Genomic DNA, 15,716 nt, shown 5'->3' with positions numbered 1-15,716 from the left:
AAAATTTATTACAAAATTGAATTTGTTCCTTTACAATTTGTAATTTCACATTTTACATTTTATCTTTTTCATGAATATGCACAAACCCTGTATACATTTCATAATAATGAATTATTTTTTACACTCAAAACATAATTTTTGCAAGTTCACCATTTTTGTTCACCACAATTTGTAATCATTGCAAAATTAACCCAATATTAGAAGAATTACCCTTTATCCATGCATTATTACACCTTAAAAACTGATTAAAAAGAAGAGAAAATATTAAAATTAATAAAATGTTCATTTATGATTACACTAATCTATTCTTATTAGCATAAAATAGCAGGAATTCATCAAGGAATCATGAAACTAAGGATCACTATAAGAGACAGAAATTTTTGTTTAAACAATTGACAAGAAAGCTGTCAACTGTTGAAATAATGTGCAAGCAAGAGGACAGGCTTCCATTTTACAGAGTCAGAAAAAATCATGGAAGTCAGAGAGAGAGAGATTTGGAGAGGTTTTGTTAGAGAAAATGGTGGAAAAAGAAAAGCGGGAGCAAAACAAAATAAAACGAAAACTCACGCCCAAGTACTGAGAGCTGAGAGACGTCATTTGATTGTCTATGTTCGGCTTGACTGCAGACTGGAAGGTAAACGAGCTTGGCTTCACAATTTTTCCCCACAAAAATACTTAGACAGTACTGTAATTCACTTTATGTTCCCGGCAGCAAAATTTCACGGTCAAAGATATGTGTCATGTTCACGGAACTATATGTTCACGGTGGTGGCGACAGGTGCAGGAAAAATAAAGTCCAGGAATTATTTGTTAACAGTTACTGTAATGATAAATTCACTGCACATAGAAGCGACAGTGAAAACAGTGAACATAAAAGTACAGTATTCAAGATCATGCAACAAATTCGAATTACCCTCAAAAATGTTTTCAAAGCAGCCTGCCTGAAATTCAGTTGTGGGGTTGGCAATCTACATCTACAGTATGGATTGGGCAGCTTTGTACTAATTTAATCCTGTTTATTCTTTGTCAAGTTCTTCTTTCATTTAAAAATCTGTCATTGGAAGGTAATGTGATCTGAAGGGTTTTGATTCAACCCTTTTCTGATGAAATTCATCTTCAGCACAAAAAATCCAATCAACCCCAAATGTCAGAACCATCATTTGGAGACGCACATCAATCATCTGGATGGAATCAAATTTGTTACAGCTTCATTTCATTACGCTGTAAATGGAGGACGATGTCATTAATTTAAAGGTCAAATGCTTCGTGACCTTGAACGAAATCGTCTCGTTGATTTTTGAATTAAATATCGCATTAGAAAATGGATAACGTCTCGCTTCCAAGGCTTGAAAAAATGTGTATGAAACAGTCACAGCTTTATGCAAAAATGCTTACAAAAAACTGAAATAGAGAATGCTACTATGTAGTACAATAAAGTGTCATACAATGGAAAACAAAAAAGTCATAGAACATGACCGATTCAAAACTGAAAGACTAATGGAACATGAACAAAATAATAAATAAACAATAAATTTTTTTACCTAAAGGGTTCCTTGATGAATTCCTGTCTTACATTCAATTTGTAAAGTCTACCTTACCGATATATTTTGAACAAAAACTCAGCCTTACAAGTTATCCAACCTATGCAGTAGAGCACGAATGTAGATTTGATTTAGAAAAAAAAAGCATCCATTTCCAACCAGTTCTAAAATATAAGGCGAGAAAAAAAGGCACCAGTGCTCAGGGCTGTTAAATCAAGAAAATCATAAATATTATCAACTAATTTATCAAAACACAATTCCTGGCTTGGAAAAAAGGACTTTGGATTTTTAAAAAGAGATTGTGCCTACAATGTGTAAGAAGAAAACTCACACAGATATGTTAAGTACTAAGTACTGAGCTGGTTGTAGAAAAAGTGCTACAGTTTTTTGAAAGAGAGTTTTTGGCTGGAATGTGTAAGAAGAAAACTCATACATACTAAGCTGGTTGTTAAAACAAAGATAATTGTAATAACTTCAATTTTTTCTAAGTTTGTGGCTAAAATGTGTAGGAAGAAAACTCACAGCTAAGTATTGTGGGTTGAGGGCGGCCAGACTGGCCAGTGCGTTCATCTGACTCCAGGCCTGGGCGTTCAGTTGCTGTAGTCTTTTCTGTTCCTTGTCCTTCTGGGTGTCTGCAAACTTCACCACCAGGGGGGAGGAGCAACCCTGGGGGGGTGTAAAAAAGAGGGGGGGGGAGATATCCTTGTTAGTTTCTTTCAGCATAGGGCTACTTTACTGAAGAGAAAGATACGGGTAGTTGCAACTAAAATGCCTTTTTAGAATCTCATCCGTCGACCACCTTTCTCCAACCTCCACTGCTTTACAAGTACCAGCCAATAAAAGATATGTGAAAAGATATCTACGAAAGCAACATTTCTGTACTTATAAAGCAATTTCTTTCTTTCTTCCTTTCTTCTATCCCTACCTTCCATCCCTTTTCTTTCACAAAAAGAACAAAATTTTTGGGGAAATGTCTTATACAAAAACACCCCTCACCTCCATAGTCTGGGACTGGTGCAAGGCTTTGATGGCGTTCAGGGCAGAAGCTCGGGTGGAGAATGTTACAAAGGCACAACCTGCAACAACAGGGCAACAGACATGTTATATTTTATCAGCAAGACTGTTCAACAACATTTATGGTTAACAAAATGGCAAAACTCCAAACTACATGGAAAACTTAGTACTAAGAAAAGATGTTGAATTCATATCAGCTTCAAATTCAATTTCAAGTACATTGCTAATCCATGAAATGAGCTTTTTAACAACTTTAAAAAAGCTTCTTTCCTAGAACTACATCACTATGGAACAAGCTTCCCTGTGAATGTTTTCCAAATGGGTACAACCTTAAACTTTTCTAGTCTAGGGTGAACAAACATCTGTCTCTACAGTTCCTTATGTAGGTGGTTTGTACGAGCCTTGTTTTTAGGTGAAAATTGAAGAAAAAGAATTAGAAATGTACCTCTGCTCTGTCCGTTCTGGTCCCTCAAGACGGTACACTCTTCGATCGTTCCGTACGGCGCGAACATGATGCGTACGTCGCTCTCGTTACATTTCTTCGATACCATACCGACAAACAGCTTACGTTCCTCAACTGGAAAACAAACAAACTATAAATAAACAACACATCCCCACACAAGTTAGCATTTTCAATGTATTTACAAATGAAAAAATTGTTTTGGGGTGTTTTGAGGTGTGTTTGTGTATGTTTACTTGTGTGTCCAGGAAGTTGAGTGAACTTTTCATTCACGAAACTTTTAAGCTAGCCTGCTGGCAACATGATAAATTAGTCCCGACAAATTCGAAAACAGGTAGTCAAAATAAATCCACTGACACATACATGTGTCTTTGCACATAAACGGTATTACAAACAGGCATAACGAAATTAATCTACATAACTCAGAAAGAAACACACATGACTTACCCGGACACTCGCCGTTGGCGTTTCTGTTCTCATTGTTGGCAGGTTTCATCTGTATGGGATGGGACATCTGGAAACACAACAACATGGGGTTGCAAACATGTACATGTACACATGTAAGTGCTCTCATGGTTGGGGTTGTTGCCTTCGAATCTACAGGTTCTGGGTTCGAATTCCTAGTAGGCCCTGATCGTTATGTCCCTGGAAAAGGCTATTTTTTCACATACACATATTTCCAAACCTCACTTCACTCTAAAAATGAGTACCTAACTTGGCTTAGGAATTTCACCTGGGACATGAAGGTGGAAGTCCTATGTTTGAGGACAGCCACAGTCTGTACTTAATGTACGTAACTGTATACTGTTACGTGTTAATGCAGCTTGTACTTACATGTACAAAGGCGGTTTACAGGTTATGCGAAACAAACAAACTGGCTTGTTACACAGTCATGCAGTTAACTGGTTATTCGAAGCGATCAAAATCTGGTATCTTCATTCTCGAAGTAAAATTTTCTTAACACAAGTAACTGTTCTACACAAAAATGTCTTAGACTGTTCTAAAACATTTGTTAAAGAAATGAGTGTGCCAGCTCCGGGCTAAGAAGAGATACTAGTTGTGAGTAGTTAGACCTCTCCATGCAGTGAGCTGGTGAGTTTCTCTCTGCCTTTAAACAAGCTGCCAAAAACCCAACAATCTGGGACAGGCAGAAACCACAAGGCATGTTAATAAACTTTGCAATCCTCATACTGCAACAAATAAGGCCAAACATAAAGGATATGCTGTCAATTGCTGCAAGTTAGCATTCCTTAACATGTGCTATAACAATATCAGACACACATGTACATACATGTATGTACACATACACACAGTTGTACTTACCCCTGGCATGGTTTTGAGATTGTGTAGTGCATTCTGAGCAGCTATGGCATCTTTACGTCTGTAGAAGGTGACAAAACAGCACCCTGCAACACACACAAAAAAACGCCTGATTAGAAAACCTGTAACACACTTGTTTTCAGTGGAGTGTAAGGATTACAAATCCTGATTCTGAGTCACAAAGAATCATCCAAAACACTTTTTATTTATTTCCATCATTTTTTATACAGGGTGGCCCATTAAGTTTTGTATCTTTTCAATGGGGCCATGTTTTACACAACAAAACACAACAGTCACATCTAATTTGTCAAATTTATCATTGCTTTGTTGCTTATCTTTATTTAATAATCCACAGTTGTAACATGATTGACGGAGAATTGTGGTCAGCTGTTGCCAAGGACAGGTGCTGTCTGACAAGTGACGCCCCCCTCCCCCCTGTATGACCTCATTACTCTCAAGTACAAGGTCACGGGAATAGAACTCGGAACAGCTGCTACATGATTGTACCATGGATATGCTAATCTTCTACCTTTCAAAAAATCAGAAAAACAACAAGACTACTCATAGACACAATCAATGAGTATACGATTATAAGTGTGGCTTTCAGTTATCAATTTTCAAATTTCATTCTACAAAACACAACTCTTAAGAATATAACATTTAAACAACTTGTACATATACCATTATCTCTACATTATCTTGGCAACACATCATGTATACATAGTATAGAATACCGTATCTATCCCCCCCCCATATGTTATAAATATAAGAGTGATATCATGGGCCAAGGACAATTGCCTGTGTCATGTATCAGTGACAGAATATGATTAGTATCAGACAGTTTGAAATAGAACCAGACAAACCGGCACCTATACTGGGCAGTTTCACCATGACATTGAAAATGGGGTGGTTTTAGGCTGAAACAATTTCATTTGTTGGTTCTCGGATTTTGTTCAGAAAAAATTTGAAGCGACAGGGATAAAAAAAAAAAAAACAGACCTAGGCATCCTCTGACATCCCCAAAAGCTATGATTGGAGCCATGCCGTCAACATATAGCAACAATGAATTTTAAAACTATATTAACAACACTGAAGAGAAGGAACTACCTTAACTGTTGGGGCCAAATATGAGCTATTTTGAATGGATTCAAAACCTGAATATGTTTGGGCAAACCAGAAAAAAATGAAGTGGGCATCCGTGAATCAACAAATCAACTTGATGTGGCCTTATCAATATCATCTCTTAAAATTCCACCACCCTTCTGTGACCTTCGACAAGCCCATATATTGAATATTTCTGGCCCACATTTAACACATGACGCTTTCCATACCACAGATCACAACTGATACAACTGATGTTATTTCATCTCATGACTCATTCATAAATAACATATCAGTTGCGTATCATGTATGCATTTCATACCAATTAGGCAAGTAAAAAAAGAGAACAAAATCTTTGTGAGAATTTACTCTCTTTCGCTACCCTTAAAACCTTTGTACTATCTTCCGTTTTTAATGGGGGCATAACCAAATTAAAAAAGAAGGAAAACTAGACAAGAGAGACAGGAGGTTTCTTAACTAATTGAAGCCTAAAAGAAAGACAAACTTAGAATTTACATGAACTTGACTTGTGTTGGTAAGTAAGCACAGTTAGGGCATCATCACTAGAAAGCTTTAAACGACTCCTGCAATTAAATGTGCAAAGATTGAGTGTAACAAGTCGTTCGGTGTGATATAGCTAGCTGCCGCCGCACCGCGTGCCTGCAAAGCTGGTGTGTTACGCCTAAGGGCGGTTATACCGGCTACTGATACAGATATAGAAGTACAGATACTGAAACAACTTTTGTAGGCAGCTTTTCTCAATAAAATGACTTTGAAGCGCAGCTCTAACCAGGCCAGTAAAGAAGCGTGGTTCTTCCCCAAACCACATCCATCTGGTGTGTAAATGTCAGACCAGACTTGTTTGGAACTCTTGTAACTCTCCAGAAAAACAAACAGCACCCATGTGCCAACAGGCTGTCTGCTGGGCGGCATATACATGTCACATGGAGGGCATTCCACGGAAAAGGGTCTGCAGGGGGACATGGGTACACTTTAAACTGAATTTATGATAGACGGCTACAGTTGACATCAAATTTTGGAGCTCTTTTCATATTATTATGCTACTGTTGAAACATCACTTAGACAAAATCAAAGCTGTATCCAAGAATTATGTAGGATCGAAATGCAGGATTATGTTTTACCAAAAAGGATATGGAGCCCCCCCCCATGTAGGCCCTCACAGAAAAGAAGGACTTTCCACCATCCCTGCGCTGTTTATATTCTCTCCCAGAGGTCAGTCCACAGGCCACAGTCCTGTATCCGTTACAGTTTACCTCTCCTCATCTTGTGTACAGGCAAAGCAACTTAAACAGGGTGTGTGGGATCTATATAGGACTGGCCAGTGCCTGCTGCATATTATCTCAGACAAAAATTTTATCTGTATAATAAAAAATCACCATAAAAAAATTGATGATCATACTCCAACCCTCCAGACTGCGACCGTTTTGGTCGCATATGCGACCAAAAATTATGAAATGCGACTAAACTGTTTACTCTGGTCGCGCACTGCGCGACCGGCAGAGAATCTGCTGTGCGCCTGAATTATTGGCTATGGCGCTGTTAGAGGCAAAAATTTCTTATTTTTTCCCGTAAGAATGTCATATCAATGCCAGGCAAAATCATGTTCATTTGTCAGAAAACCCATCACAAGTCCGTAGATACCATTATCTCGGCAAATAAAGCGGCAAACAGCTTTTTTTCGAAGAAAAAAAGGCCCCGACACACATCCGGGCCGCCATCTTGATTTCATCTGGCGTGACCTCGCGACCCGACTCTCGCGAGACTTGATATCCTTATACCATTAGAGGGGTCAGGTGACGAGATCTCGCCTTCAAAACTTGTGCAGCGGAGCGGGACCTAGCGGGACGGAGTGTACACGATGTTTCCAGAATTCTGAACTACCATCTGGCCTAAATTTGGGAGGAAACTAAGCAGATAAATATCTTTATCAGCCACAAATATTTGATTGTTGGCAAAGTTTGTGTTTGAAAAGAGATCCTCCCTCATGGCCCAGGAGCGTCCAGGATCTGGGAAGTTTGGCAATGCGTGACTGATATGATTTTCTACTAGAACTCCTCTAAGGAAAACTTGCAATGGGCAGATCTCTGTTGCGCAGACTTTTCATTTGTTCAAAGGTCAACTGAAACTAGGTTGTAGATTGTTTTGATACAGTTGAAGAAATAATTGATATTAATAGCAAAGTATTTAGACATTTGTGAAGCTTGTTATATTATTAAATAATTATACTAGTAGGCAATTCCAAATGAAGCCTATTTTTATTCATTCTTCCCCTTTTATGTTTTCTACTCTGTCCTTTTTCCATGAGCTTTTTTTGCTGTATTTTATTTTTTATTAATTATTTTTCAGTCAATGAAACTACTTCAGACATGTAGTGTTACCTGAAAAGTTGAGAAATAAAGAACATTGAATCATTACATTGTCTTCATTGTTGCGGAAAATCTGTACCTTTAACGTTAACAAAATGGTTTGAGTAGCAATGTTAATATTATTAACCGTTAGATCATGAATGACTCAGTGTATTATTGCCTAAAACATTTAAGTGTTTTTTAAATAAAGGATTTCATTGTTGCAATGATAAATGCATAGATATATGTCATTTATATTTTGGGCAAGTGAAAAGTTGGTTCGGGCAAGTGAAAATGACCAGGCAAGTGGATTTTAGAAAACATGTCTAACCCTGCAGAGGCCTAGGAGACCGACATATCAGTCAGCCTGGCCTAACGACTGAGATGAAGTGACTTTGAACACATTAAAGACAGTTACTTGTAAAATCATTGTTTGGTCTTTCATTTATCACAATTCTTTTAGTACAAATGGTGAATTTTGATTTTGTTTCTATGATAATGAAAGAATTATATAATTAATTGTCTGTTTAGGTACATCAATCTCTTGGCTTGTAAATTAAAAAGTACTTTGCGCGACCAGATTTTTTCTTTGCGCGCCCAAATGTTTGCCTGCGCGCCTAACTTTTTGAGGCTAGGAGCGCATGCGCTCCTAAGCTAAAAATTTTGTCTGGAGGGTTGTACTCTTACTTTACTGTGTAGTCCCTAGACTTGTCATAACATGAACTGAAGTACTGTTTATCAATTTGCCATACATTGTATATGCTTTTTATACAGCAAAGATAATTGATTGGTTGACTGATTGATTGATTAATGAGTTTGTGCACTAAAAAAAGCAAATTTTGTATCACAAAAAATACAGACTAAAACTAATTTGCTCCTCAAAGTTGAACAGTCACAAAACAAACAAGACATGAAAACAACTTTAGGAACCGTGAAACACCATCCTGAGTTCCCCAGGCCCAAGTATGCGGGTCTGGAATGTGGCACCCCTTCCCGAACTTGACCCTGACACGCCCTGATAACTGACAGGACAAAGTCAGGCTTCTCTCTGAAACACGCCAGCTGGTCTGGCCAGTCATCTTTCTTTCTCATCATTTTAAAACAATAATCAGTCAGTCAATATAAATAAAGCAAAGAATACAGATTTGTATTCTATTTGTTTTTAAAGGCAATCATAGTGTCATTACATATACTTAGATCAGCACATGCAGATAACTATACATACTGCTGAACTGAACTACAATTCCTAGAGCAAAAATGCAGTCATGATTTTCAACAAATTTGCATCAAAAACTCCATAACAAAACCTGCTGGAGTGTCTGTACTTCGCTCTGTACCAAAAATATTCAATTTCAGAACAAAAACTTTCACCCAATTCGATAAAGCTGAAAATCTTCTTCAGAAGAAAATGAAACTTTCAAAATTGAAATTCAAAGTTTCCCTTTGACCCTACCACAACCAAAGTCAGGCTGTTCCCAGCGGGTCCAATTACCAGGCGATTTTTCCCAACATGCAGCGACAGGGATTTCCTGCAAAATCTGTTGAACCAGCAAGGGCTTAGCTCTGACCTTGGACTGTCAACGGACACCACCATGTCAAGGTCAAGTCATTAACAGCTGATGCTGTCCATTGACCCCGGAACGCTGCCAAAAGCTAAGGAAGTCGTAGAGGGCAAAAAGATTTCCTAAAACTTACGTGGTTTTAAAAAGACATTTACACCATGTTTAGTCTTGTGTAAAACTCAAGCCAAGGTCACCTTGACACTTCAACCTGTTCTACACAATTACAACACTGAGCAAAGGTCATTGCTAGTTTTGTCTGGAAAAGTGGTTAAATGCAGGAAAACTGTTTTAAATCCCAGCGACCTTGTTGCCAGCCTAATGACCTTGGCACATGTGGAAGGCATATGACTCTGAATCAGAGTTTAAAACAACAGGAACTCCCATTACTGAAACTTCCTTGTCTACCAAACAAGTAACCAAACACACTAATTTGGAACAGAACAGAAAAATAATGGAGATACAATTAAATCATTTAAGCCATTTTTTTTCTTTCAGCATCAATATCTATATTAATATTGTGAAAATTGGTTACCCTCACTGCTATTCTAATCAAGATTCTATAAAAATTTTGTCCATGATAAAAATTCCAGTCTTTATAAGTTCATGGTCTTCGACCTCTAGAAAATGGGAGCAACATTTTGAAGTTTATGACTTGCACGAGGTAAAACTATTAGGAGCCATAGGAGGATTGAGTAGTATTGACAAGCGACGCCACATGTAATTCTCTCAGCATGGGGGATTAACCCTGGCCTTGGGGGCCTTGGCTCCCATTAGGATTGAATGATGCTGGCAGGTGAGAAGTGCCTGAATAGCTACAATAACAACATGTTAGTGGGTGAAGTTGTAAATCCCACTCTCTCAGCATGGGGGTTTAGGTCTGGCCTTGGGGGCCTTGCCTCCCATCAGGAACTAATGAGGCTGTCAGACAAGAGCAGCCCAAGACTAAATCTTTGTCAAAGTTTTATCAAAGAGGTCAGAAGATGGGTTGAATGTAGGCTTGGCTGTCACACTTGATGTTTCTAGTTATTTACATTCACGGTTTTCAGATGAATTGACAAGCAAAACTTTGTCCACATTTGATAAGTTGAGATGCAGAACATGACATGTCCTTGGTGCTGAATTTCCTTCAGTTAAACCAAACATGCAAACAAAAAAACAAACCATTCCTGAACCAGAATGTCTCTCACCACGGTAACTGTTGTTGGGTCACATCATGTTGCAGTTTATAGCAGGAGGGATTTAGACTGCTGTAATGTGAATGTGTTGAGTAAGAATTAAAAGAGCAGACCATATGCAAAGGTAAACATTATGTATTTGCTTTGCAAATGTTACTTTTTTAATTATATGAGCCATAAATGCTGTAATAAAAATGTGAACTGACCGTTGACAATAACTAGTTCCCCTCTAGAGGAGCTAAGATGGATGGCCAGGACCAGTTTTGTCCTGCTGACACATACGTAGCCTCAGCTCTGATGGGCGCTCTGAGCCCCTCTAATCCCCCAAACCTGGTCTCCATACAGTCATACGTATTTCTCACTCAAGACAACCATTACACACTATGGGCCAAAACAAGTTAGTTCCTTGGCTCTTAGATATGTAACAAGTTGATCTGTGTGATATAGGCAGCTGCCGCCGCGCTGCGTGCCTGTGAAACTGGTGTGTTACGCTGAAAGGCGGTTATACCGGCTATACAGATACTAAAGCTGGTGTGTTACGCCAAAGGGCAGTTATACCGGCTATACAGATTCAGAAGCTGGTGTGTTATGCCGAAAGGCGGTTATACCGGCTATACAGATACAGAAGCTGGTGTGCTACACCAAAAGGCAGTTATACCGGCTATACAGATTCAGAAGCTGGTGTGTTATGCCGAAGGGCGGTTGTACTGGCTATACAGATACAGAACCTGATGTGTTATGCCGAAGGGCGGTTATACCGGCTATACAGATACAGAAGCTGGTGTGTTATGCCGAAAGGCGGTTATACCGGCTATACAGATACAGATATGTTTGTAGCAGTATTTTCTATTCAAGGAGTCAATGGTTTATTTTACCCAATAGCATCTTTTATATCGTTTTCACGATGCAAAAGGAAAAGAATGACTAGTAGATTTTTCAACTGGCAAAAATGGTTTGATACTAATTAACCAGTTGCATTTACAGTATGTAGATTTGGAGCTTGTCTGACAACATCATTAGGTTCTAATGGGATCCAAGGCCCCCAAGGCCAGAGGTTAACCCCCATGCTGAGTGAGTGGGATTTACAACTTCACCCACTAACATTTTTACAGGTCAAAATGAAAAGAGGAGGCAACTTTAACTGACTATATCCACTTTACCTACAAATGTATGTCTCCTAATCTTTTCATGTTGAGTTGCTAGTTCAGTATTTCTTTCAAAATCCCACAACCGAACGTATCAAATTGGTGTGGCATAAGCACTCCATATTCCTGCCCAAACCATTACACCAGTCTTTTACACATGTCTAGTCCTGTAGAGGAATTGCGTGAGAGTCCTCACTTTTCCCCTCTGGGCTTTTTCACTGCTCTGTAACGTCGGATTTGATTGAGTGACTCTCGTGAAGAAAAATCACGCCTTAACATCAAGTCATTTCCTCCGAAAATGATTGAAACTCCTCCAAGCAAGGAGAAAAAGATGAAAGAGGAAGCTGGGAGAAACACGACAAGATACAAACCCGGAGGTTTCAATCATACCGAAATGAAGACATTGAAGCGACTGATGTAATATAGGGTCTGGCATATCTATACCAGCAGCTGGGACAAGTCACTCAATAATACCTCAGGGCAATTCTTGGAACGAAGGAAATGAGCAGATACTTCTTACAAGTAAGGCCTGGTACAAGTTTGCCATGTTTGGTAACTAACTGTGGGGACTTAATTTTGCAGTAGTAGGAGAAAAGGAAGTTGAAACAACTTTGTAGTGAGGGCTTGAAATACTGGGTGCATGTTAACGTTATACCTCACCCAAAAATGCAAAAACATCAATTCCAATGTCCGAATTCTGAGATATCTTTTTATATAAAGAAAACGATTGTCTACAAAACTTGATATTTACAAACATTTACTAATCAATTTAGGTTGTATAAAGGTCCATATGTTAAACTAAACGAACCACCATGCTGCCTGCAATGGGTAATTAAACATAATCCTACTAACAAGGGTCTATACGACGTACAGTTGCCACCTCATTAACACGTCTCGCTAGCTTAACACTGACGAGGAAAGATAACGATTGCCGTGAACGTGTGGGGTTTATTTAGTGCTTTATCGACCCACAGGTCCATTAACCAATAACCTCCCAGTAAAACGCCAATTTGTACTCGTCACTTTGTGTTAGTCACTACAGTCAGCTGAGATATGGAAAACAGCCAAAACTGGACAGTTCTCAATAAGTAAATATTAGGAAATTTCATTAGGCCACACCAATTTAATTTGGTGGTTCTCGTATGATTTTTCAGAAAAATATGAAGTGACAGGGAAAAAAAAAACAGGTCCTGAATCCAAGAACCAACAAATTAAATTGGTGTGGCCTTATGACTTGAAATGTTTAAAAACACAAGAGTAGAACTTAGGCTTGAGCCTTGCTGATTTTTATGCCACATTTTAGAAGAATTGTGTATGGATTTTTATTACTCTATTTGATTAATCTAATAAATCAAAGTCAATACAATTCAGACTTTACATCTGTGAGTATGTACTTGAATAGATGACTGAAAGATCTAACTTCTAAGCGGTAGGTAGTTTTGACCCCCCCCCCCTCCCTTATGTCTATAGTCCATTTCCACAGAGCTAATTCCAACCCAAACACAGTGTGTAGATAAAGTACAGCAGAGTTAGAGTCCCTCCTGAGGACCAGCTTAGCTGTCAGGGAAAACAGATCAGTTACAGAACCTACAAGTATCACACTCTGCATACTGTCTAGTCTTATAGGCATAGGAAAAAATGTTGTGTTTCCTGTTCCAATCCTGAAAAAATTAGGATCGCTAGCTAGATATTTTTTTTCCTTTTCTTTTTCAGACTTAAGTGATATCTATATACCTACTTTCTTGTGGATTACAAATGCACATACCACTGGTTCATAGAATTAAGTCTTTGAGTTTGAGAAGTAAGACTACCATCTAATTGTATAACATTTTAATTTGAAATCATTGCAAACCACATACATTTTGCCAAACAGAAAAAACACACAGACATTCCATCAGCAGGAGATACCAGTTGTGTCCCTGAAAGATTAGTAGGATTTTCACCTGTCCAAAACCGCAGGCACAAATGGACTGGGTAAAAAGCAGCACCTCTCTCAGTAAGCCCAGACAGACAGCCGAATTCATCTCACGTGTTTCAGTACAGAGCAACCACCAACATCTCATGATAGCTGCTCTGCTGTTTCAACTGAACATCTTTTCACATTGTGAAAGTGAACATCGTCTACCAGATACCTTTGACCCAGTGTTGACGTTACACTTCAAAGAAGCCACGTGACAAGCCTCACTGGGTCAGTCTACTGAGGAAGACCAGAGTGACTGGTCGAAAGCTCTAGGTGAGAGAACTTATTTGTGTTGGACCAAACGTTTTAACTTTAAACAAATTTCACTGGTTTTTCTTAACTAAATTTACAGACTGTCGAGCATCTTTGCAAAATGCATAAAGTAACCAGCATTTAGCTGAACACAAGTTCAACACATTAACCTTATTACCTTTCAGATATATCCCAAATGTAAAATTGGTATCTTTAACATTTCAGGTTTTTCTAATTTTAATTACAGCTTGCCATGTGTAAGTTACATGTTGCATGGGCGGAATATTGAAAAGAAAGGCCTGCTACATTCAGTAGGTGTTTATTGGTTGGTTCTAATCATGATTCTGCCCTACTACCATATAACTCATAAATATATCTCAAACTTCATATCTCACGGATGGCTGCCCCGACGTCTCTTGCGTTATATGTCAGGAATCTTGTGTCTTGCCTTAAGAAATTTTACGAACACTAAACTGATAAACTTCGGGTTTTTTTTTTTATATCTCGGCCAAACTGTATCAAGCAAGGCATGACGGAGTATGAATATTACATACAACGCTTGCTGTGTGCAACAAGTAGGTTTGACGGCGATTTCTTCTGTAATTATCTCTCTACGACTCCATATTTTCATAGCTTCAGACTTCATAAAATCGGCCAGCAGCTATCAACATCTCAGACGTCATAACTCACTCCTTGCCTCTCTACTGCTACTCCTCAAGAACCCAGCCTGGAGACATTTTATAAACACACCACTGCTAATATTCTGTTCTTGAATTCCAGCCAAATGAAGGCCTGTGGACATCTCAGAGCTCATAACTCACGAGTAGCTGCTTGAAGGCTGGGATAAGAGTTGATAAGGCCACACCAATTTAATTTTTTGGTTAACAGATTTTTTTAGAAAAATAATGGAGTGGGTGGGCAGAAAAAAAAAATAAATAAAAACAGGCCTAGGCATCCTATTATGGCCCAAAATGGTACGATAGGAGCCATGAAGTCAACACACCAGGCTGGTTCAAAATTTAAACAATGAATTTTGAACTTTTAATGATACTATTGCATTGAAAGATGAAATAACTGTAACAACCAGGATGAAAACTTGTGTGCACAGCTCCAAATTTGGGTGCACTAAGGTGCACATGTACCCAGTATTTCCAGCCCTGAGTAGTTATAGTGAGACTGTCTGGTTTGATTGGGTTTTAAACCTCCCCCCTCTCACCCCCGCAATATTGGCGAGGCGGCGACCAATTTTCTGATCGGCTGGCCAAGCAAGTCTCCGCCAAATGAGGGGAAGGCTCAAGATTTTGTCGGTAGACGTTTTACAATTTTCTTGAGAGGTCGAGCTTTCAGTTACTTTCCCCCAAGGACCTGCGTGTGGACGAAACGTTATTACTTCTTACTCAGGAGCAGCTACTTGAAAGGAGCTTGGCTTGGTTAAAGATGACTATCTTATTCCCTTAACTTGATAAAATAAACTAATTCCATCTCGCACTTTCTAATTTTAAAGGTCTACTACCAAAATGGTATTACCGTGTTTCAGACCTCAACCCAAGTAAAGGTCTTCCTGCATTTGGCTCTAGCCCAAAATATATTACTCAAGCACTTATAATTTCATACAGGCCACGACAAAGGAACAGTATAAATGGAGAAACATTGTTATTATCTACCATGAAAAATTAGACACAGAAAACCTTCCCCTCTAGGAATATCTGTACATCCACCACCGATGCCCTTTCAGTCCAAATGGCCCCATATTTTCTGGCTAACGATAATAAATTCAGACCCAGTTGTCCAGCCTGTATCCGTGTCCTCTAGGGAGGTGT

General features: G+C 38.8%; 1 protein-coding gene across 28 annotated transcripts in view; it reads right to left on the bottom strand.

Moving 5' to 3' along the window:
* Window positions 1-15,716, bottom strand: part of LOC109477421 (CUGBP Elav-like family member 2) — a 77,893-nt gene that overhangs the window by 23,130 nt on the left and 39,047 nt on the right. For 23 of the 28 annotated variants that reach the window (XM_019778758.1, XM_019778690.1, XM_019778731.1 and 20 more), the window contains 6 exons: window positions 4,339-4,421; window positions 3,463-3,529; window positions 3,001-3,132; window positions 2,538-2,617; window positions 2,064-2,207; window positions 568-627 (listed from right to left, as the gene is read on the bottom strand). In XM_019778758.1, coding sequence (XP_019634317.1) covers window positions 568-627; window positions 2,064-2,207; window positions 2,538-2,617; window positions 3,001-3,132; window positions 3,463-3,529; window positions 4,339-4,421 — 566 coding nt within the window. The remainder of the gene's footprint in view (window positions 1-567; window positions 628-2,063; window positions 2,208-2,537; window positions 2,618-3,000; window positions 3,133-3,462; window positions 3,530-4,338; window positions 4,422-15,716) is intronic. The other 5 variants (XM_019778834.1, XM_019778824.1, XM_019778793.1 and 2 more) reach the window with 1 other exon arrangement.

This window comes from Branchiostoma belcheri, unplaced genomic scaffold, assembly GCF_001625305.1.
Source record: "Branchiostoma belcheri isolate BF01 breed outbred unplaced genomic scaffold, Haploidv18h27 scaffold105, whole genome shotgun sequence".
NCBI lineage: Eukaryota > Metazoa > Chordata > Leptocardii > Amphioxiformes > Branchiostomatidae > Branchiostoma > Branchiostoma belcheri.
The sequence above is the reverse complement of the archived record's forward strand: the minus strand, read 5'-3'. Positions and strand labels throughout refer to the sequence as shown.